The sequence below is a fragment of the Thermothielavioides terrestris genome, chromosome 1 (genome assembly GCF_000226115.1).
Source record: "Thermothielavioides terrestris NRRL 8126 chromosome 1, complete sequence".
Lineage (NCBI taxonomy): Eukaryota > Fungi > Ascomycota > Sordariomycetes > Sordariales > Chaetomiaceae > Thermothielavioides > Thermothielavioides terrestris.
In genome coordinates, this window is record NC_016457.1 from 3,475,805 (window position 1) to 3,503,283 (window position 27,479).

Below are 27,479 nucleotides of genomic sequence, written 5' to 3' on the forward strand. Positions count from 1 at the left end.
CGGACACAGAGAAGTCGGATCTGCCAGATACGGGAGGGTCATGGATGGTTGGCACCAGAAGTTGTAGCGGAGGGGGAAGCAAACGAAGAGAATTACATTACGAAAATCGATAAATTGATAGCACTGTCCGCTGCTCGACTCTACTTTCGTGGTTGTGGTTTCGTTTGTGCAAAACAATCCCCAATGACCATCAACAGTCCTCGGTTTCTTGCCCAGCCAAGGGAAAGCAAAAAATCTTTTGGGGAGACCCAGGGCAATTGCTGCAATGACTCGGCTCGGCGAGCATGGAAAGTCCCCTGACCAAACCAAACAAACCAGTGGGGGGTGTGGCTGAGATTGCTCTGAGATGAAGAAATGCAGGACCACTCACCGCCGGGAGAGCGAGCAGTCCATCCCAGGCCTGTATGACGTCCCCAACCTCCTCCCGGCCCCCTTCCCACTCATCAACTCCATCGTAAAACGCACGGTTGTGGAGCCACCAGCAGCGGCTAAACGTCGTTTCACTGCAAGAAGCCGTACCGCTTGAGCTCATGTCTGAGCTTGGCCATCCCTTCAGATATTCCCATCCCCTTAGGACTGTACCCGGGTGTCGAATGGCGCACGGTGGCTTCTTGTCGCTCCCACTTCTGCAGGGTTTCCATGATGGCGGCCGATTTCACGTCGAAGTGCTTGCGGAGGACCTCGCCCCAGATAGGATCGTCCCGTTCGGCAGGCTTCCGGGGGGCGGGTGGCTTCTTCTGGAATCGCATCTTGGCCATCAATTGTCCCATAAACATCGACGCGGCCGGGAAGTGTGGGATCGGCGTGGGTTCCCCGCTCCCCAGCATCTCGGACACCATGTTCTCATCAAAAAAGTTCGACAGGAGATGAGCTGGTAGGGGGTGGCCTGGTAGAAATTGGCCTGATAGAGGGTGGCCCGGTTGGTGGTGACCTGGTTGGTGGTGACCTGGTTGGTGGTGACCTGGTTGGAGGTGGCCTGGCAGGGGGTAGGCTGGCTCTCCGTGGGAGAATTCGCCATGGGAGGGTTCGCCGTGGGAGGATTCGCCGTGGGGCACTTCGCCGTGAGACAGTTCGTCGTAGGACAGTTCGCCGTGGGAGAGTTCGTCGTGGAAGAGTTCGTCGTGGGAGAGTTCGCCATGGGAGAGTTCGCTGTGCGAGGGTTCGCCGTGGGACATTTCGTCGTGGGATCCGTGGGCTAGTTCGCTGAAAGCTGGCACCAGGACGGCCGGGCTGACACCCGCCTCTGCCAGGGTCGGCGCCGTCAGAGTCGGCATCGGAACGGCCGGCATCGGAACAGCCGGCATCGGAACAGCCGGCGGATGAGTAGAAGCGGAGCCCTCCGCAAGTTGTGGGTTCGGGTCCTTCAGTCGCTCAGTCAGCCATGGGATCATGGCGTATTGGATGGTCAGCTGGTGGACACCAGTGTTGTAGCGCTGGGAATTGGCCTCATCGAGTCGGTATTCGAAGCCTGGCTCATTGTAGTACGGCTCCGCAACAAAGATCATTGCTTTGACGCCCGAGGACGTTAGCCGTTGCAATGCGCCATCATCTGCGATCTCAAAGGTCGCGACATACCTTGAATGGATACCAAAAGCTGCAGAAGAGTCGAGCGATTCGGCTCCCACGGTTGGCCGTTCCACGTCCCCAGCAACGATAGGCAAACTGTTCCCAAACTGTGAGCTGATGGAGCTAGTAGGCGGAAAGGAAAATGAGAGGAAAACACCCACCCTTGCCATTCGGATACAGGTTCGGATTGAAAGCAGCCCATCCGTGACCGGTAGTCCGAAAATGCACCTTGGGAGGCACCTTGGGGAAATCGCCGTCGCAAAATATGTCAAACTCGAAGAGGCCGTTCTCGTAAGGAGTGTCGACCGGGCCGATGATCAAGACCTTTAACACATCCACGCGACTCTCTCCGTGGCTGACGTAGATGCCCTCTGGGAGATCGGTGCTCAAAGAGGAGACTTGGGTAAGCAGCTTTCTCATGCGGCCGACTGAGGACCCTGAGGCCGAGGCCGCCTGAGCCTGTTTGGCGTAGTAGAAGCCCTTCAGGATCTCCGCATCTGGAACCTCCTTGACGCAGTGAACGCGATGCCATTCCGCAAGGGCTCTTGTCTGCTCCTGGAGGGCCGCGATGGCAGATTCTTTCGCTGCGTGCGCCCGCATGGACCGCGTTATGACACTCCGGATCGGACCACTCCTTGATGAGGCAGGGGGATGGCTGGGCTCCCTGGTCTCCCAGATCCCCGTCTGCTCACGGAGTGACCGCAGCCCGTCCGACACATTGGTTATCCGGTGCGAGACCGCAAGAGGAGCCTGCTCGTCCTGCTCATCCCCCAATCGACGCAACGTTTCAACGAACTTGCGGCAAGGAACAGCGAGCTGTTCAAGAATGGACGCCAGCGACTGCGCGGTTTCAAATCTCGTGGCCCCCGTAACGCTCCGGTCGTCGGACTCTCCGAGAACAAGTCGGGCAAGCTGTTCTTCTGGGGGGAAGAGCGCTCTCTCACGGAGGATGACGGAAGCTGTGGCGATATGACAGGCACTGGCATCCACGATGTCCAGCACGGCCGTGACGGAGTCGCGCAGAGCGTTCATCTCCTCGAGAGACGCATGTCGAAGCAGATCGGCGGCATGATGTATCAGAGGACTCCTCGCCATCATGGCTGAAACAGTCTGCCGAAACGAGTCATCGATGGATATTGCCGTCCTCTCCCCCGGGGAATGCAGAACGGAGGACAGGGCGATCAAGTACAGCTCGATGACGTCCGATCGGGCCTGACCCGCCTTTTGCCTCGCCTTAGTGGACCGAGATTGAGAGCGAGCACGCACCGGATCGCCGTATCCCGTGCCCTTAGACAGCCGTGATCTCGCACCTGTGCCAATGCTCTTGCCCCAAGATTTTGCAGGCTGCGCAGCGCTCCGCGATGACTCCGGCTTGGAAGAGGCCTCCTCCTTCGGGATTTTAGACGCAGCGGGGTGTGTATCGAAGCCGCAAAGCAGGGCGAAGATCAGAAACAACCGTGCGCTGTCGCAGCACCAGGCGACTTTGAACTTCTCCCTCGATACCACACGGCCCAACGTCGGCACGTAGGCGGGGTGATACGAGTCCCCTCCGACGCAAGACCATCCGCTGCACTTGGAGCAGCGGAAACACGCATGCAAAACGCCTGTCTACGTCAGTTCCGGTCTTCTGGGCGACACTTCCGCGCAAGACCCACCCGTGGATCGGAGCATATCCTGAGTACGCTGCTTGAGTTCCCACTCGGTGATCTTAATAGAGGCCATGCAGCCAGCGCATCGCAAAGACCGGAGGTGGAGTCGGTACGCCGCCAGCTCGTCTCGCTGGACCGATAACGATTGGGAAGATGCCAATCCCAAAGGGCCGAAGTGCCTTTGTTGGCTCTGTGAGCCCGAGAATTGTGCCAGGTGCTGGTCGTTCATGGTTTGGGCTGCCCGGCCGGGTGATGTCAGGTCTGAATAGGAGTGGAACATTGTCAGCTCCACGGCCACCACCGTGTAGACCGCGGTATTGGGAAGGGATCGAAGAAGCGAAACATGCGTGGAGGGAAGCTCACCGATAGGATTCTTCTCTGATCCTAGTGGGTAACTAAACTTGCTGGTGGCTTGGGCCGTTACCCTTGACCTCTCAACCACGGTGTTGCTTGAATGCGCGTGGGAAGTCGGCGAGTCTGAGATTCTGTCAGCGACGAGCTTTAAAATATGCAGCCTCGGAAATCTAGGAGCTGTAAAAGTGCCTTTTGCATTTGAGCTCGCTTGTGTGCGCTGCTGCTTGTGGCTCTTCTGGAACGCTCGGGACTGGTCGTCTTCGGGAGACGTGGTCCTCTTCGAAGATTTGAACATGGCCTGCCAGTCGTGGAATTTGTGTCTGAGCTTATTCCTGAAAGAAGGCATGGTCCAACGATAAGATTGCGTCACGACAAAGCTCACTGCAGCGCCCTAAAAGAACTTGTTGAAAGTCAAACCCGGCCCGCCGTTGACGCTCAAAGGTCGCGTCGCGGGCCGCTTTGGCACAGAGTCTCTTCGGACCGAGGAGGATGGAGGCCAGGTCCGGATTCCGCTAGATATATGCTCGCCTCCTTTTCAAGATTGTGTCGCTCGTTCCATGGGCTCCAATCCGGGAAGACTGACCGCCGAGGCCGTCGGGAGGGCTGTTGCAGGCTTGACAGAGCAATGACGTGTCTCGCTCGAAACCAAACGCAGTCCCGCGGTCACGGGGTGAGCCAAACTCGACCCGCCGGATCGATTGCTCGGGCTGGCGAAACGAGTGACTTGTCGCGCAGGGAGGAGTCGCGTGCAGGAAGGCCGAAGAAGTCGAGGAAGGGATGAAAGGGAGAGAAAGATGCAAGATGCGCTGAAAGGATTCGCTGCAGTGTAACGCTGAAAGAAGAGAAAGCGTCGATGGGCGAGAGGTCGGTATTGGCATTTGACACTGGGACAAAGTGCGCCTGTTTCTCAGGGAGCTCGAGCATTGACAAAGTTCCCGATCATCAAAGTGCAGGTTCCAGCCCAAGGTTGTTGGAGTGAAGATTCACTGGCCAAGCCGTCCATGTGGCAGGATGAGTTAGGCAGGACCGCAGGTGGCTACCTGCCGAGCTAAGGTATGTGCCTACCGCAGCTTACCTTACCCAAATGGCCATTGCGAACCTTGAGGATTTGGGATTGGTTACTGTGTGCCTGGTTACAATACGGAGCAAACGGAGGCAGATGGTAACTCAGGCAGGAACGGTTCGGGCCAGTGCGAAGTCAGGTAGAGCGCCCGGCGGGGTGACGGGCTGATCGCAGCTGCCCGGCCTGCCCAAGCTGTCAGAGGGGGCCGAGACATTTCTTCCCGTGACTACACCAATTACCCTATTGCATCAATTTCCCAGCAAACTGCGGCGTTGACTTCCGTGAGCCCAACTTTCTGTTCAGTACTTGCTATAAACGATTGGCTGTTCGCCGGTAATGTATATACACCAACAGGATTGGTCGCCAGAACTGCATTCCTGACCGTGTGCACCATCTTGAGTTCTAAAGCTGGGACCTAGGATACGCAAGAGTATCTTTTGACCAGCGGTAACTTCTAGACCTTAAGCTTCGGATTTCGGATAGGTAAGGTACCTTTAGGTAGGTAGTCGGTAAGTTTGACTTCAGTCCTGCCCCAGCGTGCGCAATACCAGAACCTTCACTACCTACAGTATTAATCACATATTTGGAAATGATAAGTCTTTGTATCAACTTTCCTGGTTCGACCTCCTTTTAGGTGTCTTGAGGCTCGGCCGCTCATGACAATCAAAGCACCAAGGTGCACCTCATGGCCTCGTCTGCGACACCAATTCCTGTCGCCCACGCAAACGCAGTTGAAGCTTTCGAACCATCGTAGCCATGGCAACAGAGGCTACATCGGAGGCCCGTTCCCTCTGCAGGGCACGTAGGCGGCACCAACACGGGAAGATCGCCTGACTGCTGAGCTACTCTCACCGTCATTTTTCACCTGCTATTCTAGATTGATTTGTATTACTTCCAAACCGACCACCATGGCGGTTTGCATCTTAGTCTGAGACATGAATTCCCCCTCATGAAACATGCAGTTCCCGACCCGCAATCGCAACGTCGGGTGGCAGACAGGGTTGCGTGACATTACCGCTTGCTATGCAGGCACCAAGTCATCCATCCATTTCCATCTTGAAAGCCGCCTGTCGTCCCGTTTGAAAGGCGGGATCGATGCATAAAGCCACCTACATTAGCGCTTAGCCACGCCCAGCCACGAGACTCCATCACTCCTTGAAGGGATTAGCCGCAGGGAGCTTCTTCGGGGTGTTGCGCGCGCGCGAGTTGATGAGGTGCGCGAACGAGGGCGACCATTCGACGCGGGGATTGTAGGGCTCGAAGTCGAAGAGGTAGCCCAGCGTGCGCAGGATGGAGGTGGCCGAGTACGAGACGACCTGGCCGGCGGAGTTGGCGTGCTGCTGCTCGACGTAGCCCTTGCTCACCCAGGGGGAGATGAGGAGGGTGGGGATACGGCCGCCGAGGCGGTTGAAGGGGAAGGTGTAGTTGGCGCCCGACGGCGTCTTGGCCGTGTACGTCAGGTCGTCGGGCCTGGGGGCGAGCGGGGGAGGCACGTGGTCGTGGAAGCCGCCGGTCTCGTCGAAGGTGAGGATGAAGAGCGTCTGCTCCCACTGGGGGCCGGCGCGCAGGGCCTCGTAGACCTGCTTGATGAGGGCCTCGCCGGCAGAGATCAGGCCGGAGGGGTGCATCGAGGTGGTGCCGACGCCGCAGCACGAAGGGTTGATGAAGCTGAGCGAGGTGAGGTTGCCGGCAGCAGCGTCGACGAAGAACTGTGAGATGTCGACGACGTTGCCCTCCAGGCCGGCATCGTAGGTCCACTGGAACCACGAGGCCTCGGGTCCGGTGCCGCCGGCGGGGTCATGGTAGTTCCTCCAGTGGTAGCCACCCTCAGTCAGCGACTGAAAGATGGACTTCTGGTTGAAGCCCTTGGCCGTGAAGGAGGCGTCGTTGGAGCCGTGACCATAGGAGCTGCCCGAAACAAGGGCCAGACGGTTGGGGTCGGTGGGCTACGTGTGTGACAACCATCGTCAGCATGGCGATAGACCGTTGACAGGGGGGAAAGTGGGCCGGGAACACAACTCACGCCGGGAATGGCCGAGTGCCAGTGGTTGAAGGTCACGAAGTTCTTGACCAGCGCGGTGAGCACGGGCACCTGCTCCTCGGTGTAGTAGTTCATGACCTGCTGGGCCAGCGTGGACCGGTTGGCCTTGGAGCTGTAGAGACGGAGCTGCTCATGCACGAAGCCCTTCTGGGTGGGCGTCAGGTGGCCGGACGCAATGGCGTTGTTGTCCGGCGTAAAGGTGCCGTAAAACTCAATGTTGTTGCCATAGACGGCGTGGTCCGGATCATCGGTAATGGAGTCAAAGTCGTTGGCGGCGGAGCACACCGAGCCGGCGGCCGGGTTGGTCAGATTGTACGGGTTGCAGAACGGGCCCTTCTGGATGGGGTTGTCGAGGCCCTTCAGCTTCTGTCCGCCCAGGAGATTGTCAAGCGAGCGGTTCTCCATGACCAGGATGACGACGTTCTTGATGTGGGCTTTCAAATTGGCAAACTCGCTGCCGCCGCGCGTCGGGGCAGCCTGCGCTGCCACCGCAAGGGCGAGCAGGCTGTGGAGAGTAGAAACACGCATCTTGGGCGAGAGAGTTCGCTGTCAAGAGGGGCCTGTGTGTCTCTCAGAGGTGAGGGCGGGCAGGTAGCTGTCAACAGCCAGCAATCAACGGCGACTTTATAGGAAGGCCGTCTCGGCGTCTTCAAGCCCGCCGTCCGTGGGCGTGTTGCCGTCTGCATGGCCGTCTGCCCCGGCTTGAGCCCACGTGGGAGACTACTAGTTGCGTGCTACCTACTACTATCGTCCTATGCCCATGTCGACCTACCTCCGCAGATCACATCGCGTCAGCACCTCGACCGATTCCTGCGCAACTTCCAAGGTTTTCCCGTTGGCTTCCGTCCGGGATAAGGCATGTCGCAGGGCGGTCCACGAGGGAGAAAACGCATGCACATGGAAGCGAAGTCGTCACTTGCAGTGATCCGTCCTGTAGCTCGGGTCAGCTAACTCGGCTATTTTTGGTTCTGCCAGTGTTGTTCAGTGGGCGGGATGGTGAGGGGTCAAGGAACTCCGTGGACCTTCCCAAACGAAGCGGTCAGCAGCTTCTCGTTTGGTCGAACGCGAGAGCGAGCTTCGGTGTCCCGATTTGACCCTGTAACTCTCACAGCAATATTTAGTATACCTCGTGTTCCATAACTCCACGTGTAAAAGGAGGAGTAGTGTAGTATACACAGCTTACCTGAACTAACAACCTGACTTCTGGCGACCCCATTAAAAACACAAAGCAGTTTCATTAGAAGAACAAGACGCTAGGGGCGGCCCGTGCGCTCCCACCAAAACCTTGTAGCGAGCGTCACCACGCTCCCGAGCTAACATGTTGCCACAAGAATCGCTGCAAATCGACGATGTTGCTAGTGTGGTTGAAGAGGCTGGAAATGCAGATTTGATGGAAAATGCAGAATTGGCTAAAAAGCTCAAGGATATAGTTGAACAACTCAAATACTGCCCGCCTTGACCGCCTACTGCGCGCCCTAGCCTCGGAGTCGGCAAGTCATATGACATTGTCTTATCGATAAACCGTCTTATCGATAAGGATCTCTTCCGAACAACGCCAAATAACTATAGCTTTAACTAGTTATATCCGTCTTTGCAAATGCCCTCTCCTTTGGTAAGCAACGTGGCAATTGACCGTTTGGATCTCTTAACAGTTCCTTTCGCGATTCTTGTTGTGATATATCAGCTAGGGCGCGTGGTGACGCTCACTGTAAGATTTTGGTGGGGGACGCACGGGCAACTCGGGGTGCCTTGTAAGACTAATCGATCTGCATTGTAATTCTAATGGGGTCGTTCGGGAGACTACCTAGGCATGCCGATCCCAACATTGCATCTGCCGTGATTGGTGCTTTCTAATCCAGGCTTGAGCGGGGGAGGAGGTCTCCTACCCAATCAGAGAGCGGGCATTACCAAGTGCCGAACACGTGTATGTTTGCCAAGCTCGTGGTTGCTGCGTGGCCACTCATTGGACAATTGGCTTCTCTTTGTGTTTGACAGGTTTGTTACCACAGTACACGGACAGTTCGGCAGGCACCTCACCAAAGGTATTCTGTACCGGCGTTCAGAGCTTGAAACCTGGAACACAGTCATAAATTTTCCAGTTACCGCACGCCAGCTCCCTGTTTGTGGCTTTCGTACGGGAGAAATAGAGGTTAAAATCAAAAGGTAGTCTAGTCATTGGTCGCTTGTTAGAGCAATTCAATGGGTGAGACACAGCCCTCAGCCCCAGCATCAGGTAGGTAATTTACCGAACGTGCTACCTGCCGCAAGCAGTCTCCGCGCCGCAAGCAGTCTCCGCGAAATTAGTCTTGGCGGGACCTCTTTAGCCATCAGCCCGCGTTTTCCGGACCGATGGACTAACTCCACGAACTATCTGATTGCGCCTTGGCGGGGTATTGAGCGGGGGGCCCTACCTCCTGCCTGTTCAGGCACCGAGACGCGGATTCGGGTCAATGTGTCGAGGTTGTGCTTACCTCTGCTTGATCAAGTCTGGCATGCAAGCCTCCCATGTACCTGGATTCTCTGCTTGAAGAATGCTCAGGTAGTCCTTGAGTGGCTATAGCCAATGAAAGCTCGTATCTCCATCATGCCAACCAGCTGAACTCGCCATTGGGCTCGTAGAGCAGGAGAGTACAAGACCATGAAATCTCGTCCTGAAAAGCTTGATTGCGACCTTCTGTATTCCCGGATGCAGATATCGCGTGCCCATCATTCCATCATTTTTTTTTTTCCCTGTGAGCGGACGCGAGAGCTGCTTCTCCTCCGCACCGCCCAATTCTGCCTCACCATGTCGCAACAATGGCATTCCCTTTTGGCACGGCTCGGGCTGCAGCCATCGAGCGCCCGCCGGCATGGTTCCTCGGCGAACCTGGAGGCGCTCCCTCTCTACTCGGCCGTGCCGGCTTCGAGCGAAGCGTCCTCCCCAACAGTGACAAACCCCCTTAGCGAAATGGGTAACGACCATCTCGGAGATCTGGCTCACCAGTCGCCATCACCACATTGCCGGGGCTTCTTCCTACTCCCGACGCTGTCGCGCTTCCTCGCCGACTTTACGCTCGGCTTTGCCGACGGCCTAACGGTGCCCTTTGCCTTGACGGCGGGCCTCTCATCGCTCGGCCAGACCGACACGGTCATCTACGCCGGCATGGCCGAGATCTGCGCCGGCAGCATCAGCATGGGCATTGGCGGCTACCTGTCTGCGCGCGGTGAGGTGACGGCTGCTGCTTCTGCGGCGGCGGCGGCGGCGGTGGCAACGGACGCTGAAGGCTACAAATCCGAAGAGGATGTTGTTGGCGAGGAAGAGAAGGGCGTCCCCCACGACGTGGTGGCGGACTACCTCGACCCGCTCGAGCTGCCCCACGAACTGCACGAGGCCGTAATCCGGCATATCCGTGAGAGCCCCGCCACAATGGAGGCTCTGCTAGAAAGGCGATCGGGCAGCGCAGGGCTGAATGGCGAGGACGAAGCCAACGAGGACGAGAGGTTGCCGTCGCCCCTCATGGCCGGGTTAACTGTAGCGCTGGGCTACCTGGTCGGCGGCATGCTCCCGTTGTTCCCTTACTTCTTGGTGAACCAAGTCAAGGACGGGTTGGTGTGGAGTTTTGGGGTGTGCGCCGTGGCTCTGTTTGTTTTTGGTTTCTGCAAGCATCTCGCGCTGAGCGGCCAGCAGCCACGGTCGGGCGGCGAGACGGGCAGGCGGGTGCGTTGGAAAGATTTGAGACGCAGTGCTTGGGAGGGCGCGCAAATGGTGATTTTGGGAAGCGTGGCCGCGCTGGCCGCGGTGTTATGTGTACGAGCGTTTGAGGGTTTCAGAGGAGGCCAGAGTGCGCAGGCCTCATGAGCAGCCTGGAGGCAAGCGAATACATATTCCAAGTGCCTTGGTGATTGAATCCCCACTAGACGAATGACCCTAGCTCTGAGCCGGAATATTTGCCAGGAATGAGACATAGAGACGTGTTGAGCGATTGCTTACCCAGGTCGCTGAGTAGTCTTCCAGGTTTCACTTGTATACATTTGATGTTGCGACTATGGCAGACTAGATCGTGACAGAGCTACTGCGCTGGATGAAGACAATGAAGCTATCACGAAGTGCCTGATATATAGAGATGGTGATCAACGATGATGTTGTTCGTTGTATTGATCAAAGTGTGTATAGGAGAGGGCTACTCTAGGCATCTAGATCTGTAGCTCTGGTAGATCCTAATTACGGTAGTACGGCCTATGGGTGCCGAGCCCCCGGTATTGAGGCCTAGGTTCTAATATACCCCCCTAGGTCGAGCTATAGCTCTAGCCTGTTTACTATATTCGACAATCTTAATGCTATTACTATCCTCTTGATCTTCCTAATTCGGTTGTTCTATAGTATTAAGGTCTTTCTATCGCCTAGATCCTTCTAGGTACTTACCTATCTTAATTCTATATACTTAGGTAGTAAACTAAACCTTCTTCTTAGCTATAGCTACTAGCTTATTTACTAGTTATTCCTTCTTATATACCTAGTTGGTATATAGTTCGATTAGATGCTTAATATCGATTAGATTATATATAGCAATGAACCGCTTATAAAGCTCTAAGCTTAGCGTCTTTGTTAGGCTATTTACTAGTATTTCCTTAGAAGGTATATATTCTACTTTAATCCTCCTATTCTATACTTTCTAATATAGCTAGTAGTTATAGATATTGATATACTACAACTTAGTTTATAGAGTAGCTACTTTAGCTATAATTAGCCTAATTGTTTAGCGGTTGTTATATTGAATCGAAAGGTGGTAGTCGTTTAGTTCAATCAATAGCTCCTTTAATAGGCGTTATAGGAATATACCTTCCTTAGCTATCTACGCTAGGGTAAGGAGTTCTACCTCTATAGTTGATATAGTAACAATGTCTTATTTACTAGTATACTACGCGATAAGCCTATTGAATAGTATAATAGTATAACCTTATAAGCTTTTATAGTTGTAGTTATTATCGGCGAAGCTAGTATCGCTAGCTATAATTAGGATATCGCCGTTGCCTAGTTGGAGAGCTAGGAACTATATCTTATAGAAGTAATATAGCACTTTATTGGCTATCCTATAGTGTTCTAGTCTAGGATTCTAATTGAACTATATAAGCTATAACGTTGTAAAGACGATATTTAGCTATATATTGATGGCTATATATAGGATAGAGCTAATCTTCCTTTAATATAGGCCTACTGAACCGTTGGTTATAATCTCTAAGTATAGGAGTAGTTCCTTTGTATTTATAGGTGTTTTCTCTTTCTTCTAGTCTTATACAAGCTAATAGATCTTCTTGATATATACCATTTAGCTAAACTATACTAGGCGCTTTATTCGATTGTAGTAGACCTCTATTCTAAGGAACTAGTATAGGTTATCGCCGTTTATAAGTTTATAATAGGCTCTTAGGCTATTAATCAGTTCTTCTATATATTTATAGTCTCTTTTATAGTATACAAAGACAATCTTATCAATGTAGAAGAAGATGATAATGCCTTTGTTTGTTATAATATAGGGTTCTTAAAGCACTGCTTAGAAACCTAGGTTCTCTAGTATAGCTGTTAGTGCCCTTTGCTAGAGGAGAGGCAACTGCTATAGGCTATATAGAGCCTTCTTTAGCTTTAATACTGTTTTAGGTTTATAGTAGCTTTAGGGTATCTATATAAAGATATTCTTATCGATCTCTATATTTATAAATACATTGACTATATTAAATTGCTTTAGTTTAAAGTTAAACTATACTATAGTTGCGAGGACTGTTCTAAACAATCGTATAGCTAGCGTTGCTATATAGTTCTCTTCTATTAAGGTCTTCTATTGTTAATTGCCTTAGACAATGAGTTTCACCTTATATTTAATAAGGTACTCTGTTTTATTGAGCTTATAGACGTATACCTATATACTATTGAGGATTTGGTTGCCCTTAATTTAATCGTTGTAATAGCTAACCTTCTCCTAGGATTGTTTGATCTTATAGCTATATAGGTGATTGTATTTAGCCTCTAGGAAAAGCTCTTTTAGTAGATGGTTTTTAAGATCTATATACTATTTCGGCTTTAGTAGCAATTGTAACTAGTAGATAGTGCTTAGCTTATTCACTTACTTTAGCCAGGCGACTTTCTTATAAATAAGCTTTCTTTCTTCTTCCTTCTATTTAGCTAGGCGGGTTATCTTCTTGATTAGGCGCTTAGCTTCTGCCTTTACGCCTAGTGTTTTTATATAGAAGGCTACCTACTATAGTTTAAACTAGTATTTAGCCTCTGTTCTAAACGTATTAGAAGCGCTCTCCCTCTGTTTAGAGGAACGTAGTAGTAATGATAATAAGCTAACAAAGGCTACTACTATAAGTATAGCTAGTGGTATTAATAGTAGTGTTAGGTATAGGAATTTAAAGAAGGTTCTAGAGGTATTGCCCTTGACTACAATAGTATCTAGAGCTTCTTTAGTAGTGGTAATTACTTCTATTTGTTTAGTCTTTAATAGCGTACCTATCGTTATAGTAGGCTTCTCTTCTTTAGCCTCTTCTTCCTCTACTATAGGCAATAGTTCATTATTACCTTTGTAATTGGTATTATCTATATACCTAGCTTAAAGCTAGTACTTTAGCTCTTTAAAGTCTATTTAGGTAAGGCTTTAAACGATTTTATACTTATCGCTAGAGAACACTTACCTTTTGTTAAAGATGATATTATAGGTATAAACCACCTAGTTAGTAGATAGGTTCTAAATACGATAGATATTTAAGAAGTTGTATCCAATAAAATACCTGACCTATGCTCTTAGTCGAAGTCGCTCTAAGCGCTTCTACTTCTTCTTTATAGTATCTGTTATTACAAATGCCTTGTAACTATAGACCTTTAGGTAGCCTTGGTATAGCTTGTGCTCTAATACGTTAAGACCGTCTCTAATGGCTAAGGAGCTATAAAAACACTCTAGTAGCGTTCTCTATTCGGTAGTTAACTAGGGTATTCTGTTATATAGATATACTGCTACTCTAGTAATCTCTAGCTATAGTTGTTATAGTAACTTTATACTATTAGCTATTGCTTTAGCCTTCTCTTTAATTATATCCCCTAAGCGCTTAGCGCTACTATTCTAGGTAGGGGTGTTAGGTATAGAGGGCTCTATCTTAATACCTTGCTTATATACCTAGTTGGTGATAATACTTGCCTAGGTAAACTCGTTGTTATACTTTAGAACTTTGATCTATAGTTTATACTACGTTTTAAAGAACTATATAAAGTATTTGATAGCTATTAAGATGCTAGCCGCCTTACGGTCGTATAGGTAGTAATCCTATATAAGATCTAAGTAACGGTCGGTCGCTAAGAGTAGGTATTTAAAGTGCTATCGGCCTTCTTTATAGGGGTATAGATCTAGGGCGATCCTATCGCCTAGGCTAAAGTCGAATAGCCTTAGTATCTAGCTAGGGCAGCGTTTTACCTTGCTAAGGCTATAGCCATTATACTTAATGGCTAGGATGCCTTTGATTTAGCCTCCTTTTAAATAGTTGACGAAGTGTTCTAGTGTTTTAGGGCCTATATAGCTAAGGCGTAGGTGCTACATTATAGCATCTACTATACTCTTTATACGCCTTATAATATATTTGAGTTTCTATATTTTGATTATAAAGGCTATAGGCGTATAGTCCTCTAATATATACTCGAGGACGTATTGTTGGTAAAGCTTGGTAGTGTATTTAAGGAGGGAGTGATTGTACTATCTAAGAGGGTAGTTCGGTTTGCTCTATAGGCTATTATCCTACTAGATCCCTTGCTAGTTGAGTTATTCTAGCGATACGATGTTGTAGGCGAACGTTAGGCAATATATAACGTTGTGTAGTATAATGATTACGATACCTTCGTTGTTTTGTAGTTTGATATCTATCTTGCTATAACCCTTGATCTGAATAGAGTACTCGCTTGCCTAGACGTACTTATTAGGCGTTGCTAGCTATAGAGGGCGTTTGAACTTACTAAGGTAGTTAGCGATATAAATAGTTGACTTTAAATCTAGGATTACTAAGTTGATTAGGGGATACGATTCTCCTATTTAGTATATTGCTTAGATCGCTATAAAGCTCGTTAAGCATTTGCTTATAGCTTACTATATATATTTGTAAGCTATTTAATAGCTAAATAGAGCGATGTTGCTTAGTCTACTTAGAGGGGTAGTATTGTTATTTGATTTATTTAGAGCTATACTTGGCTTCTACTTAGCCTCGACGGTATTGTGCCCTACGCTTTAGTGTTTAGGAGCAACGCTTAGCTTTTAAGCGATCTAATTGGCATTGTGCCTATTAGTATAGTGTTTAGTGCTTTAGCTAGTATTATACTAATTAGTATAGTCTTGATCCTAGTGTTTAATACTTATATTTTATACCTATTGATATAATGCTATCTAATTCGATGGCTAGGCCTGAACTATAGCTAGTTAATGTGATTTATCGCCTCTATCGCTCTTAGAGTTGTAGTTGATTATAGTTTTAGACCTCTTTATATAGAGCCTATTTACTTTAGCTTATAGAGAGGAATTGCTCCTTAGCTTTGCTTCTATATATGCCTTGACGTGAGGTTTAGCTTTCTAGCTATCTAGTGTATTCTCTAGATATAAGTAGTAATATAGCTCGATAATATAGAAGTAGTTGTAAATATAGTACCTAGGTGTGTCTAAGGACTATACTATAGGAATAGTGGGCGTAGGAGCTATACTAAGCTTCTATTTAGCCTATAATCCTTCGCCTTTAGCTCCCTCTTTATAAGAGCCCTAATAGGTATAGTTACCCTATTCTTCTTAGTAGTCAGTAGTATTGTTCTCTTTCTTATAGGCTCTATATATTATAAAGGAGCCTTTGCTAACGTAATTAGGAGCTTTCTCGAAGAATGGTTTAGCACCTTTGTAGACCGTTGTAGCGATATCTCTAAACCTAAGCCTCTTGATCCGATTTATCTAGTTCGTCTAGTAGTGCGAGACGAATATTAGGATAGGGTTTATAAGGGCCTATATTAGTTTAGTGAACTAGATACTTAGATCCTTAGCCTTAGTAAGCCCTTAGGTAGTCGATTTATCTATTAGGTTCTCCTATTTGACGATCTACCTCTTGAACTTAGTGGCTTTTATATATATGTTCCTAAGGTATTTAAGTATATTGAGGTAGGTTTAGAGGCGTGTTTAAAGCTCGAGTTCAGTCTCTATAGTAGGTTTTATAATCTTTTTAAGGTTATAGTACTATATTCGAAGGGAGCAGCCCTTTAAGAAGTATATAGTACAGTAGTTCGCTAATACGATAGTAGTTATAAAGTGCTTTATCTAGTTAAGCTAGTGACATTGGAGCTTATACTTCTAGTTGTAGTTATTACACTCTTTATAAATTATAGCGACGAACGTAGTAATATTGCTTTTAAGCTCCTTTTTAAGGGCCTTATATACCTCCTAGTTAGTTATATTAAGCGACTCTACTATAGGTAGAGGTCTATAGCTATAGCGCTGTTCGTTGACCAAGTAGTTGTCGTTATTATAAGTATAGTAGCTAGGCGTGGTAACGGATCAGTGGTCTTGGTAGTCGTTGTTATAGGGCGGTTGATCACCTAGATCGCTAGCTTCTACGTTAGGAGTACGATCGTAGGCTTCGTCGCAAGGTTTATAGCGAGGCGCATTGTATACCTCCTAGGCTATATAGCGAGCTTTGGCCTCCTCAATATCCTTTAGTTCGATAAGGTAGGCTCGGAGCTTCTGATTAATATACTCCTAGGTCGTATTATAAACGTCAACGCTCTCTAGGGTAGGGCAGAGGCGCTCCTCCTTATCCTCAAAGTAATCTATAAGTTCGTAGTATATAGCTTTGTTAATAAACTAGCGATACTAAGGCACCTAGTTATTAGGGCTCGCTAGGATAATATCAACCTTTATATTGGCCTTGGAAGATATAGTGGTTGTTCAAGGGTATTACTAAGGGATTTTTGTTGATCGTTATATATAGAGCTATATAGTGTTGTTTAACGGGTTTTCGAGGTAAATAAGACTCTTAATTGACAGAGCTATTACGCTAGATAAAGACAATGAAGCTATTACGAAGTGCCTGATATATAGAGATAGTGATCAACGATGGTGTTGTTCGTTGTATTGATCAAAGTGTGTGTAGGAGAGGGCTACTCTGGGCATCTAGATCTGTGGCTCTGGTGGATCCTAATTACGGCAGTACGGCCCGTGGGTGCCGAGCCCCCGGTATTGAGGCCTAGGTTCTGACAGATCGAATGTGAGGGCGCCCTCCGTGGCCTAAAGGCTAAAGGGAACCTCGAAAGTCCACCCCCAGCGCTATGAACCGCATCCATGGTGAATCAGCCCGTATTCGTCGAAGATATAGAGGAGCCACTTACAACTAGGACATCATGCTCAGGAATGAATTGTACGGCACCTTTGCGCAAGTGGACGATGTTCCGTCCTGGCGCGGTTGCTGTGACGGATCAGGGGGTGAAGATTCCGGAGTCCCCGGCCACTGAACGAGCCAACTGATGTTCGATATCGATTTTCAATCCAACTGACGCTGAGGACTCGGTTCCTCCCATCTCTGTCCGGCGTAAGCCTCTTAATGTCGTATCAGGGTTTGCGATACAGGGCAAGCCATAATTCCAAATCAATGGACCAGCCTAAATCCTTTTAGCTCTTCCACGAAGACCGAAGGAATGCATCGCCAGGGTCAGATCTTGCAGTAAATCGTCCCTGAGGGAGCGGCCCGAACCGAGCATCAGGTGCCACGTGTGTACATGGGGAGTCAAATGCGGTGCTCGTGGACTGAGCGGGGCCGGGGGTGTGCATACGTTACCACCTGCAAAGTGAGTACTACATTCCACTACATCCGCTGGAGTCAGTTTAAACCCCCATTTTCGGGGGGGAGGCCGGCGCAACGTTGGAGCCGCTCCGGCGAGAACCGCGGGAAAGGCGGGTCATAATACTGAAGTAGATCCATACTGCCGCGCGCAACACAACCAGGGGGAGAGGTCGGATTAGGAGCATTGTATGCTGCAGTGCACTTGACATGCCAGGAGCAGGTTGAGCGTGACCCGTGAAACCATCAGGTTCTGCTTCGAGACAGCGTCTCCACGCCCAAATACTCGGCACAGGGGTGTACTGTTGTATTCGCGCGATGGATGCAAGAGCCGTCCGTAACAAGCGGGAAATGGGCCCTCCCTCTAGCCATGCAGTGTATGTACGCAGTAAAGTAGTGGACAACTGAAAATTAAGCTTTGCCAAGCCTGTTGGAACCGGTGAGCAGGGCCTCCTGGGGAATATTTGGGGGCCGGTTTGAACGAGGAGACAGCCGAGGAGTTTAAGCACACATCTGAGCAACGCACGCCAAACCGGGGTCTCAAACAAGTACCTGAGTTACGGAACTATATTCCGTACACTGCTGTACTCGGTATATCAGTCTGTAGCCGGAAACATTTTCCGCGAAATATCTGAACGGGGCCAAATCACGTGTAATTGCACCCATTCAGTCGCTGCGCACATCCATGATCCTGATGAAGCGCCCATCTGGCAGTCAGCCTCCAGGTTGTTCGCCGAGACCGCAACGCAATGCATTGCCAAGAGATAACGGCGGCAGGGGTGTTGAGCGATAAGGCCAACCCACCCAAACAGCTGACTGACCAAGCTGGGAGGGCTTTGTCGCGTCAGATAAGCCATTACATTTCGCTTGAGGTGGGCATTTGTCACGAGCGTTATTTTGTTCTGTCCATACCTGAGGTTGTCCGGCAACCGAGCGAACCAGGGGTCGCTGAAGTGCACTGGTTCGTAGAGCGTGCGTTCAACTGCTGGTCCGTGCTGAATAATCTTAGGGCTGCATGCATGCTGCCATGGCATCCTGGGCATCCAAGCTCGCACAGCAGCATTAAGTTGCTGGGGGGGTTGCCTCGATGTGACACATTTGTCTTGCGATCCGCTTGTCGCGACGTTGGGAACACCACGTTGGGAAACCACGCGTCGGCAGCCTTTCGGCCGCAAGCTCTTATCATAGCGATGCACCAAACCATTTGCGATTGGCCGGATAACCATCTTAGGTTTCCGTTTTGGGACACCCAATGGTCTCACCCTCCAACACCCACATCGGACACGCTTGAGCGCTCCCGTATCGAGGCGATGTGTGGAATGTTTTACTCAGGGAGTCCCCTGTGTGGCACCCGCTGCCGCATGTTCATCCCCATGGAACCGCAGATTACCGGACTCGCGGTGGGATAGTCACATTCGCTGACCCGGATCGCGTCGCGCCAGAGATGAACTCGGTACCCCCACCGGCGCCGTGAGGGTGGTTCTTTGGGCGGGCCCACTGATAAGGTCACCCAGCCGCGCTCGCCCAAACCGCATGCGACCCCCCAACCAAGAAAGAAGGAACGCTGGAGGAGGGATGGAAGAGCTGAGCATGGCGCACGGTCTTATCAGTCTGCAGCACGGCGAGCGAGGGGAGCTTCCCCCTCGGCCCTGATTGAGCTCCCGCCTGGTGGCAGGCTATTTGACCCTGCCGATCCCATCCCGTCTCGGCCGCGGCCAGCATCTGCAGTGCAGTCTCAGAGCTTCTCTTGACCACCTGACTGGCTCGACACGACAGGCGCGAACGCCTGCGCGAGAAACCGAACAACATCAGAAGCACGACGCCAACCAGAGGTCATCTGCTTGCCTGCAGGTCGCCGTCAATTCGAACCGCCGCGAAGGGCCTGCTCCTCCTGGACCCGCCACCATGTCCGCCGGACCTCTCACCACGTACGGGGGCGTCTCGGGCGTCGCTGACGACGGCGGCGACTCGCTGACCAGCGACCTGAACGTCTACTACTCGGTACGCCCACCCCAACCGGAATGCCAGCCATCTCGCGCTCTCAGGCCGTTCCACTGACAAAGACGTCCCATCACAGTCCGGCGACTTCGCATGGATCCTCACTTCGTCAGCGCTCGTGCTGCTCATGGTCCCGGGTGTCGGCTTCTTCTACAGCGGGCTGGCGCGTCGGAAGTCAGCGCTGGCTCTCATATGGCTTTCCTTGATATCAATCGCCATCGTCGGCTTCCAGTGGTTCTTCTGGGGCTTCTCCCTCACCTTTTCCCACACCGGCAGCGCATATATCGGCGACCTTTCCAACTTTGGTCTCATGAAGACCCTGGCCCAGCCGAGCGTCGGTAGCACCAAGATTCCCGACCTCCTGTTCTGCCTGTACCAAGGCATGTTCGCTGCCATCACGTAGGTTCCCTGGCCGTCCCAAACAACATCTCGGGGCGCGTGTGACTGACGCTTCGGCAGCCCCGCCCTCGCCATCGGCGCCGCCGCCGACCGCGGCCGCATGCTGCCTTGCATCGTCTTCATCTTCATCTGGGCGACCATCGTGTACGACCCGATCGCGTACTGGACGTGGAACGCCAACGGCTGGTCCTTCAAGATGGGCGGCCTCGACTTCGCAGGCGGCACGCCCGTGCACATCAGCTCGGGCGCCGCCGCCCTCGCCTACTCGCTCATGCTCGGCAAGCGCACCGGCTACAACAAGGTCAACGGCCTTCCCTACCGCCCTCACAACGTCACCCACGTCGTGCTCGGCACCGTCTTCCTGTGGGTCGGCTGGTTCGGCTTCAACGGCGGCAGCGCTCTGGGCGCCAACCTGCGCGCCGTCATGGCCTGCATCGTCACCCACACCGCCGCCTGCGTCGGTGGGTTCACCTGGTGCCTGATGGACTACCGGCTCGAGGGCAAGTGGAGCACCGTGGGCTTCTGCAGCGGCGCCGTCGCCGGACTGGTTGCCATCACGCCCGCGTCGGGTTTCGTTCCGCCGTGGTCGGCGGTTATCTTCGGTATAGTCAGCGGCATTGTGTGCAACTTGGCTACCAAGCTGAAGTTCCTGCTTGGCATCGACGACGCGCTCGACATCTTCGCCGAGCACGCTATTGGCGGCATTGCCGGCAACCTGCTGACGGGCCTGTTTGCTGCGTAAGTGGTGATGCCATCCAGTTCCTTCAAGACACGGCTAACACCCGCTCGCTCCAGCGATTACATCGCCCACCTCGACGGCTTCACTTCGATCCCCGGCGGCTGGGTCAACCACCACTACGTGCAGCTCGGGTACCAGCTCGCCGACAGCGTCTCGGGCTTCGCGTACTCGTTCGTCATGACGTGCGTCATCCTCTTCCTGATGAACCTGGTGCCCGGCCTCTCGCTGCGTGTCAGCGCCGAAGAAGAGGAGATCGGCCTGGACGACGGCGAGCTCGGCGAGTTCGCCTACGACTACGTCGAGATCACGCGCCACATCGAGGGCGCCCTCACCGGCACGTCGCAGAGCCCCGCCCACAGCATAAAGGGGGACGTTCCGGAGAAGAAGGCCTAATCCAGTGATAGATGGGAGATTTCGCCGGTAAAGGAGGGGCCGGAATCCGGTGACAAGCGCCGGATTGTGGAATGATTTGGGTTCTTAGTGTGATATCTCTCGTCAACCATTATCATTTGTAATTGACATTTTTCGCACAGCTCCAGATGCGATAGTGTGTCGAGACCAAATCGGGAGTGATCGGAAGATGTCCTGCTTGCCATGCCCCATTTTTCAGGATTATTAAACCCCGAGCCCTGGTAGTTATTGGCCCAGGGGCTCATGCTAAGCGGTTCAGCAAGATGGGGGTCGCGTGCCACGGGGTCCACGCGCATCGCGCACTAAAGTATCCGCACAAAGGCGCAAGAGGGGATGGGAACTGTGAGGCTCGAACTCACAACTTTGGGATGTCCCAAGCTCTTCCTGATCAAACTCTAGCATGAGACCCGAAGTATGGTGGCCCTAGGGCACGAGCAAGGGGAAATCCGTGATGTATCTCTTCCGACAACGGCGGGTTTGCCTGCTGACTCTCGCCAGGGTTTCCTGGCATATGGAGTCTATGCAAACGCATCTTCATCGCAAGTGACCTCCACTCCGCAGTCTCCCTAATTGATTTAGCATGATAACCAGTCGCTCGCTATCTAGGCTAAGATTTATACTAAGACTTAGTCACAAGAGGATGCGTCTTCTCATGGCACTTGTCGCAAACTTCTCGCTCAGCTTACAGTCCTAGGAACTCTTTACTAGTGAAGGGAATAGCAGCCGGCCATATCCGGTAGCTGTCTCTGAAACGTCCTAAATTGAGTGAGCGAAAGGCACTGCCCACTTGTAGCAAACGCGCTGCGGTACGACGTCGACAACTTCCTGACCTGTCCGAGGCCCATTCCCGTTTGGAAACTTCCAAAGTTGTCAGTCGAGGTTGTGCACTACTTGACCGGATTCCTTCCAAGGGAGACGGGCGCCCTGTCCCTGACCAGCAAGGCGTCGTACACCATCATCGGCCCCTGGCTTGTCTAAGACATGTCGCCAGAGGAACACTGGTGCTTTCTCCTTCTTCTGGCGCGGGATTTAGGGCTCGTTTTCGCCTGCCGCTGGCGCAATGAACTGCAAGTCCGTTTGTGCGCCCTACCATCGAATCATCCACGCACTGGTCCTAGATTGGAGGCACCAAGCTCCCTTCCGGAACTTCGCCTGCATTCTCAATGCTGGCTGGTCACAAGCCCACCTCCACCTCATGCAGCATCCCCTACGATGCCTCAAAGGCACAGAGGGATACGGCCTGAAGTTTGGAAACAAATCCTCCTTACATCAAGGAGGGGACACGGTCATCGTTGACATTGGCGAAAAAAGGTTTTGTTGGGAAAGCGGCGCCGGAATGGCACCATCATGGGCGACCGCGTCGCCTCCATTCGGAGGTTGGGAACCCAATACTTCCTGCGGTGGTGCCTTGCAGATTAGAACAGGCCAAGATACATCCTGAATTACAGAAGAGTTGCAATCCTTTCAACACCCTTCCTTCGTGGCGGGCCTGACCAAGAAAGCTGTCCAGCCAGTTCATCGACAAGTTCGCCAGTCACTCACAGTCCAGAGCCCGCAATGGACAACGGGGCTACCGCCATGCTTCTGTCTAACTTTAGTTATGGGGAATCTCAAGGGTGTGTGACAACATAAGTTCGTCTACTTCATCGAGCCAGCGCGCACACTCCCATCCAGAAGAAGGCAACGCGGCCTGTGGCTAGTAACAAACAGTTTGCGTTTCCAAGTAATTCACAATATTATCTCCCAAATTTCTGCACTCAGTTTGTTCTCCAGCACAAGCTCTCTCAAAAGTTCACGAAGATGGCTGCACCACCCAACAGTACAGCCACTCCCAGAGCCGCCGCTCTCGTCGGCGCAGCCACGGCCTCATAGGGTATTCCGCTAACAGTGAAGGTCGGGCCAGGACTCGTAGCGACGCTTGTGCTTGTGGCAGTGACTATCTCCGAAGTGAACGGGACACCAGCCACGGTAGTCGTGGCGCCGTTGAACGCCGGTTCTTGGGAACTGGCAGTCGGGTTGGGCGTGGCGGTCGTGTTGTCGGGGTTCAGCACTCTGTTGGCCAGTCTGTTAGCAATACGATTCTCTCCCAAGATCAGGTGGATGTACGAGAGGAGACGGCGTTTTGGGGCGGGGTACAAACCCATCAAGCACATGCACGACCCCGTTCGCCACCAGGATATCCGCGGCCACGACCCTCGCGCTATTCACAAACAGGGAGCCGTTCATCACCCGAAAGTTCACGGTCGCGCCCTGCGCCGTCAGCGCGGTGCCGCCGGCAATCAGCTGGCTGTAGAGCACCTTGCCCTGCACGACGTGGTAGTCGAGCACGGCGGTCAGCTGCTCGACCGTCATGGCGTCGACGAGGCTGCCGACCGCGCTGAAGGCCCCGTTGGTCGGCACGAACACGGTCACGTCCGACGCCAGGTTGAGCACGCTCTCGATGCCGGCCCGCCGCAGCGCGCCCAGCGCCGCCGTCAGCCCGTCCGCCACCAGCGTGTCCGTCAGGCTGCCCGGGATCGTCAATACCGTGTCGATCACGTGCAGGGTGCCGCTCGTGTAGTTGAGGTCCTGCGGGCGGTGGGGGGGTTTTGTCAAGGTTAGTGGGATCTATTATTCCGCCAAAGTCCGGCTTGGGATGGGTGGGTGATGATGGGAGGGAATGGGGCGTACGTATGCCTCGACGTTCGACTGGGCTCCATTGCCCGAGATGAACGTGATGGTGCCGTTGTTCGAGCGGGCTTGGATCTTCTGGCCACCGGTGACGTTGCTGTACGCCCGCTGGTTCAAAAACGTCGGGACCGTGGCCGCCTGGGTGTTGAGGAAGTTGGAGACGAAGAACTCGCCGCTGAGGACATGGTAGCTCAGGAAGGCGGTCAAGAAGTTGGGGTCCACGGTGAGCTGGGTGAGAAGCGAGGAGTTGTACAGCTGGTTGAGCGCGTTGTTACTGGGGGCGAGTAGCGTCACGCCCTGGGCGTTGCTGAGGATCGAAAGGACAAGCTGCTCGGAGGTCAGCCAGGCATTGAGGGTCGACAGCGTGGCGCTCTCAGCAGTCAAGATATCCTCAAGTGTCTGGGCCCAGACGAGTCCGGCGACTAGCAGCAGAATCAGCTGGCTCAACCGCATGGTTAGGGGCCGCCCGGGGAAATGGAATCTGGACGGTAAGCAAGGGCCTGTGTTGTCCGCCCGGCTCAGCGGGAGCAGCGAAGGTGTGAAGATGAGAAACGTAATCGGCAGGAGGCATTTGGGGAGGTGGCGTCTCAGTGTTAAAGGCCCGCTGGCAGATGGCCGCGTAACTTATGCTATGGATGACGCATGAGCAGATGTTTCTGGCAAGCCATCACAAGCCACCACAGTAAGGGTTTGTAGCCCTCTCGGGCAGGTGACGCATCGGCGTATCGGCGCTCAGTCGTCCGCTGGGCAAAGCTTCGTGAGCACCTGACAAAAACGAAGGTGGACGAGCTCAACATGACACAAGCAGCGTATGTGGACGAGACCTGCACTGTGCGTCATGCTTTGAGGCGCTTATCAACTTGGTGATGCGAGCATGTGACTTGGGAAGTTTTCATGTTGACGTACGAGTTTGTGTTGGGCACTGCCCGGACTTTCGCAAGAGGCTTCGGTGGGCTAGGGGCCAGTCGGGTCAACAACTTCACGGTCAAGAACTCAGCCTCCACCGGGATCTGATCGTTATGTTACTGGCCGGAGCAAGAGCAGCGTTCCTACACGAACTACGGAATATAACTATGGACCTGCCAAGCTGCCTTGTCGTCGGATTAGACGTGCGTCGGCACCCGCAAGCTCCGCAAGATCACTGCTGCGCATAGCAACGGTCTTCACCACATGGCTCAGACAAGCACTGACCTGGCCCGCTCTGACCTCCCATCTGTGCGCCTGCCGCACTCTATTCCGAGCACACAGCTGGCACGGATGGGCCAGAAGCCGGACCTCTGTGTAGGACAAACCCTGTGCATGTGGCTGGAGCCAGAAAGCCTCATCAACGGCTCTGGCGTCTGTTGGACGGACAAGTATGGAGGCAAGAAGGGCTACGAAACACGGCAAGTTGAAAGCTCAAGGGACCATGCCGGTGACCAACCCACAGCACTCACAATAGACACACACACCTCCTGAGCGACTAGTTCATCACCCTAAACTCGCAACACCGAGTTCTCCCAGCGCAATTGTCACCGCTTTCCTTCCCTAGCTCCCAGCACCCCCCTCTCCAAGCCCCGTTTACATTCTCACCCCTCCCAAACTCCCCTACTCTCCGCCCTCCTCCCTCCGTCAATCCACCTTCACCAACCTCACCCTCAACGCCTCATTCACCACCGCCCTGACAACCCCATCCGGCGCGATCTCAAAAACAAACATATCCAACGGCCGACTGGCATACACCACGCCAGTGACGCCGACCCAGGAGGCGCAGTCGGTCACGAAGTCGCCGCCGGCGACCGCGTCGCCGCCGAGGTCCTCGAAGACGGCCTTGAACGCGACCCGCCGCCCGCCGCCGTCGCTCTCGGCGATCGGCTCCTCCAGCCCCGTCGGGTACAGCCGCACCGACGGCCGCAGCAGCGGCAGGTACGCCGCGCTGACGTTGTTGCTGAGCGCGACGGCCAGTAAGGCCATGTCCGTGCCGTTGGAGAGCCAGGAGGTCACGTTGAGGCCTGGCGAGATCGGGTCGACGGTTATGGTCAGGGAGGAGTTGAGCGTTGTCGGGGTGGAGGGGAGGGTTGTGGTAGTGCTGGTTGCGTTAGAGGGGGACGTGGTGGACGAGGGACGGGATGTCGGGCTGCTGCTGGTGGTGGTGGTGGCGGCGGCGGCATCGTTGGCGTAAGGAGGAGGTGGTGGTTTGCGGGTTGAGGTGCTATTGTTGGTGGTGGTGCTGTTCGAAGGGATGAGTAGGCTGGCGTGGCTGTAGTGTCCGGCAAAGGTGGCGTTTGCCTGGGCGCGGGCGAGGTAGTATAGCGTCGGGATGTATGTGTCGGCCAGGGCTTCGGCGATGGCGGTCGTCAGCCCCGCCGGAGGGATGCCGGCGGCCAGCACGGTGAAACCGATGTCAAGCTCAGGGATCACGGCAAGGAGAGAGCTGTAGGCGCCCAGGCTGCCGACTTTGTCGAATGTGTGCACAAACTGGTAGGTCTGATCTGGAGTCGAGGGGCCCAAGTTAGGTAGGCTTGCATCCAGTGTCAGGAGTAAGCGGCCTCACTTGTCTGCAGGTCAACCCGTCTGATGCCCCATGGCATCCCCACTAGCGCCCTCGGATCGGATGTGAAGGCTACCGGCTTGAGCCAGCGCCGGGTCACGGCAGGCTTGAGCAGCGTTGAGCGGAGAATGGCTCGCCCAAGCGACGACAAGTCGCCGGCAGACGCGTACATGTTGCCGGTGCTTGCCAGTGTTAGCAGAGTTTCCGAGCCCGTTCAACGCCATCCACCGGAGAACCTACGCAGACTCCTCGGCCAGCGAGACACCCCACATCGTTGCCCGGCTAGTTCCCGGGATGATGCCCAGCGAATCATCAGGCGCCTCCACAAACGTGTGCGTGAGGTTGAGCGGCCTCAACACGGTGTCCGTGACCAGCGTCTTGAAGGGCTTTCCCGTGATGCGCTCCGCCACATAGGACAGCAGGACAAAGCCGATGTCCGAGTATGCTGGCGTCTCGAACGGCGGGAACGACGGTGGCAGCTTCGAAAGACCTGTAAACAGTTGTGCCCTATCACAGGTTGGCCATGTGCCGCAGGGGGGGTAGTCTGATTTGGGAAGCGGCGGGAAGCCCATGCTGTACAAGTCGGTCAGATTGATCTGGTAACTGAGCTCGCCGAGGAGAGCGTCTACCCTTGTTAGCGAGCCGGTCGCGGTCAGGTGCAGTTGGACGTACAGTCTCGTATCAGACCCGACATTTGACTCGCGAGGGAGCCAACCGTGATGGACTCCCAGTCGGGCGTCCAGATGGGCCCGCCCGAGGCGCGCCAGACTATGCTCTCGATTTCGGGCAGATGCCTGGTGATTGGGTCATTCCAGATGCCATCGCCCACTGTCGCTAGGAAGGTGAGAACGGTGAAGATCTTGGTGATACTGCCGATGCGAAACACAGTGTTGGTGTCCACCTTGCTGACGCCGGTGGAGTTGAAGTACTTGAGGCTCGGGGCCGTCCAGTAGTGCGACCATAGCGGCTGGTCTTCACTCCCTGTGAAAACCTCCACGGCATACGAGAAGTAGTTGGAGCCCGTGCTGTTGTCGCTGTCGATGTTTTTGACGAAGGCGTCGTCCACCGCTGCCGCCACCGCCTTGAGCGTGGGGTTCTGGAGGAGCTTTGTCGGCAGCGGGAACAGCGGACCATACAGCGGGCAGTTCGCTCTGGCTGCGGACAGGGGCACGTGGGCAACCAAGCCCCAGAGGAGCAGGTGGAAGCTTCGCATTGCGTGGTCTGTCCTCAGGTAC

The 27,479-nt window shown here is 53.1% G+C and overlaps 6 protein-coding genes across 6 annotated transcripts; 2 read left to right on the plus strand and 4 right to left on the minus strand.

The window, feature by feature from the left end:
• Positions 1-1,388: 1,388 nt before the first annotated feature.
• THITE_39113 (uncharacterized protein) lies at positions 1,389-1,986 on the minus strand (the record flags this gene model as incomplete). Its single annotated transcript, XM_003649375.1, has 3 exons — positions 1,389-1,507; positions 1,576-1,662; positions 1,728-1,986. Coding segments are annotated over 3 exons (465 nt in total), but the record flags the coding sequence as incomplete, so codon positions are not given.
• A 3,794-nt stretch (positions 1,987-5,780) lies between these two features.
• On the minus strand, positions 5,781-7,201 carry THITE_38647 (uncharacterized protein; the record flags this gene model as incomplete). The annotated part of the gene is made up of 2 exons (XM_003649376.1): positions 5,781-6,578; positions 6,656-7,201. 2 exons carry the CDS (start codon positions 7,199-7,201, stop codon positions 5,781-5,783), a joined length of 1,344 nt encoding a protein of 447 aa, XP_003649424.1.
• Positions 7,202-9,620: 2,419 nt separating this feature from the next.
• On the plus strand, positions 9,621-10,511 carry THITE_41067 (uncharacterized protein; the record flags this gene model as incomplete). Its single annotated transcript, XM_003649377.1, has 2 exons — positions 9,621-9,956; positions 10,086-10,511. The coding sequence occupies 2 exons, from the start codon at positions 9,621-9,623 to the stop codon at positions 10,509-10,511; spliced, it is 762 nt and encodes a 253-aa protein (XP_003649425.1).
• Positions 10,512-19,246: 8,735 nt separating this feature from the next.
• THITE_2107955 (uncharacterized protein) lies at positions 19,247-21,077 on the plus strand. Its single transcript, XM_003649378.1, has 4 exons — positions 19,247-19,498; positions 19,575-19,894; positions 19,955-20,632; positions 20,690-21,077. Exons 1-4 carry the CDS (start codon positions 19,403-19,405, stop codon positions 21,024-21,026), a joined length of 1,431 nt encoding a protein of 476 aa, XP_003649426.1. The 5' UTR covers positions 19,247-19,402; the 3' UTR covers positions 21,027-21,077.
• Positions 21,078-22,638: 1,561 nt separating this feature from the next.
• Positions 22,639-24,167, minus strand: THITE_2141256 (uncharacterized protein; the record flags this gene model as incomplete). The annotated part of the gene is made up of 4 exons (XM_003649379.1): positions 22,639-22,740; positions 22,931-23,096; positions 23,185-23,612; positions 23,715-24,167. 4 exons carry the CDS (start codon positions 24,165-24,167, stop codon positions 22,639-22,641), a joined length of 1,149 nt encoding a protein of 382 aa, XP_003649427.1.
• A 1,158-nt stretch (positions 24,168-25,325) lies between these two features.
• THITE_2141257 (uncharacterized protein) lies at positions 25,326-27,457 on the minus strand (the record flags this gene model as incomplete). Its single annotated transcript, XM_003649380.1, has 4 exons — positions 25,326-26,185; positions 26,248-26,426; positions 26,485-26,869; positions 26,956-27,457. The coding sequence occupies 4 exons, from the start codon at positions 27,455-27,457 to the stop codon at positions 25,326-25,328; spliced, it is 1,926 nt and encodes a 641-aa protein (XP_003649428.1).
• Between the last annotated feature and the right edge of the window lie 22 nt (positions 27,458-27,479).

Excerpts from the sequence above, each read along its gene's own strand:
- THITE_2107955 (XM_003649378.1), top strand. The coding sequence starts at position 19,403 with ATGTCCGCCGGACCTCTCACCACGTACGGGGGCGTCTCGGGCGTCGCT. Across the intron at positions 19,499-19,574 it reads ACCTGAACGTCTACTACTCG|TCCGGCGACTTCGCATGGAT; the intron begins GTACGCCCACCC and ends GTCCCATCACAG. Across the intron at positions 19,895-19,954 it reads GGCATGTTCGCTGCCATCAC|CCCCGCCCTCGCCATCGGCG; the intron begins GTAGGTTCCCTG and ends ACGCTTCGGCAG.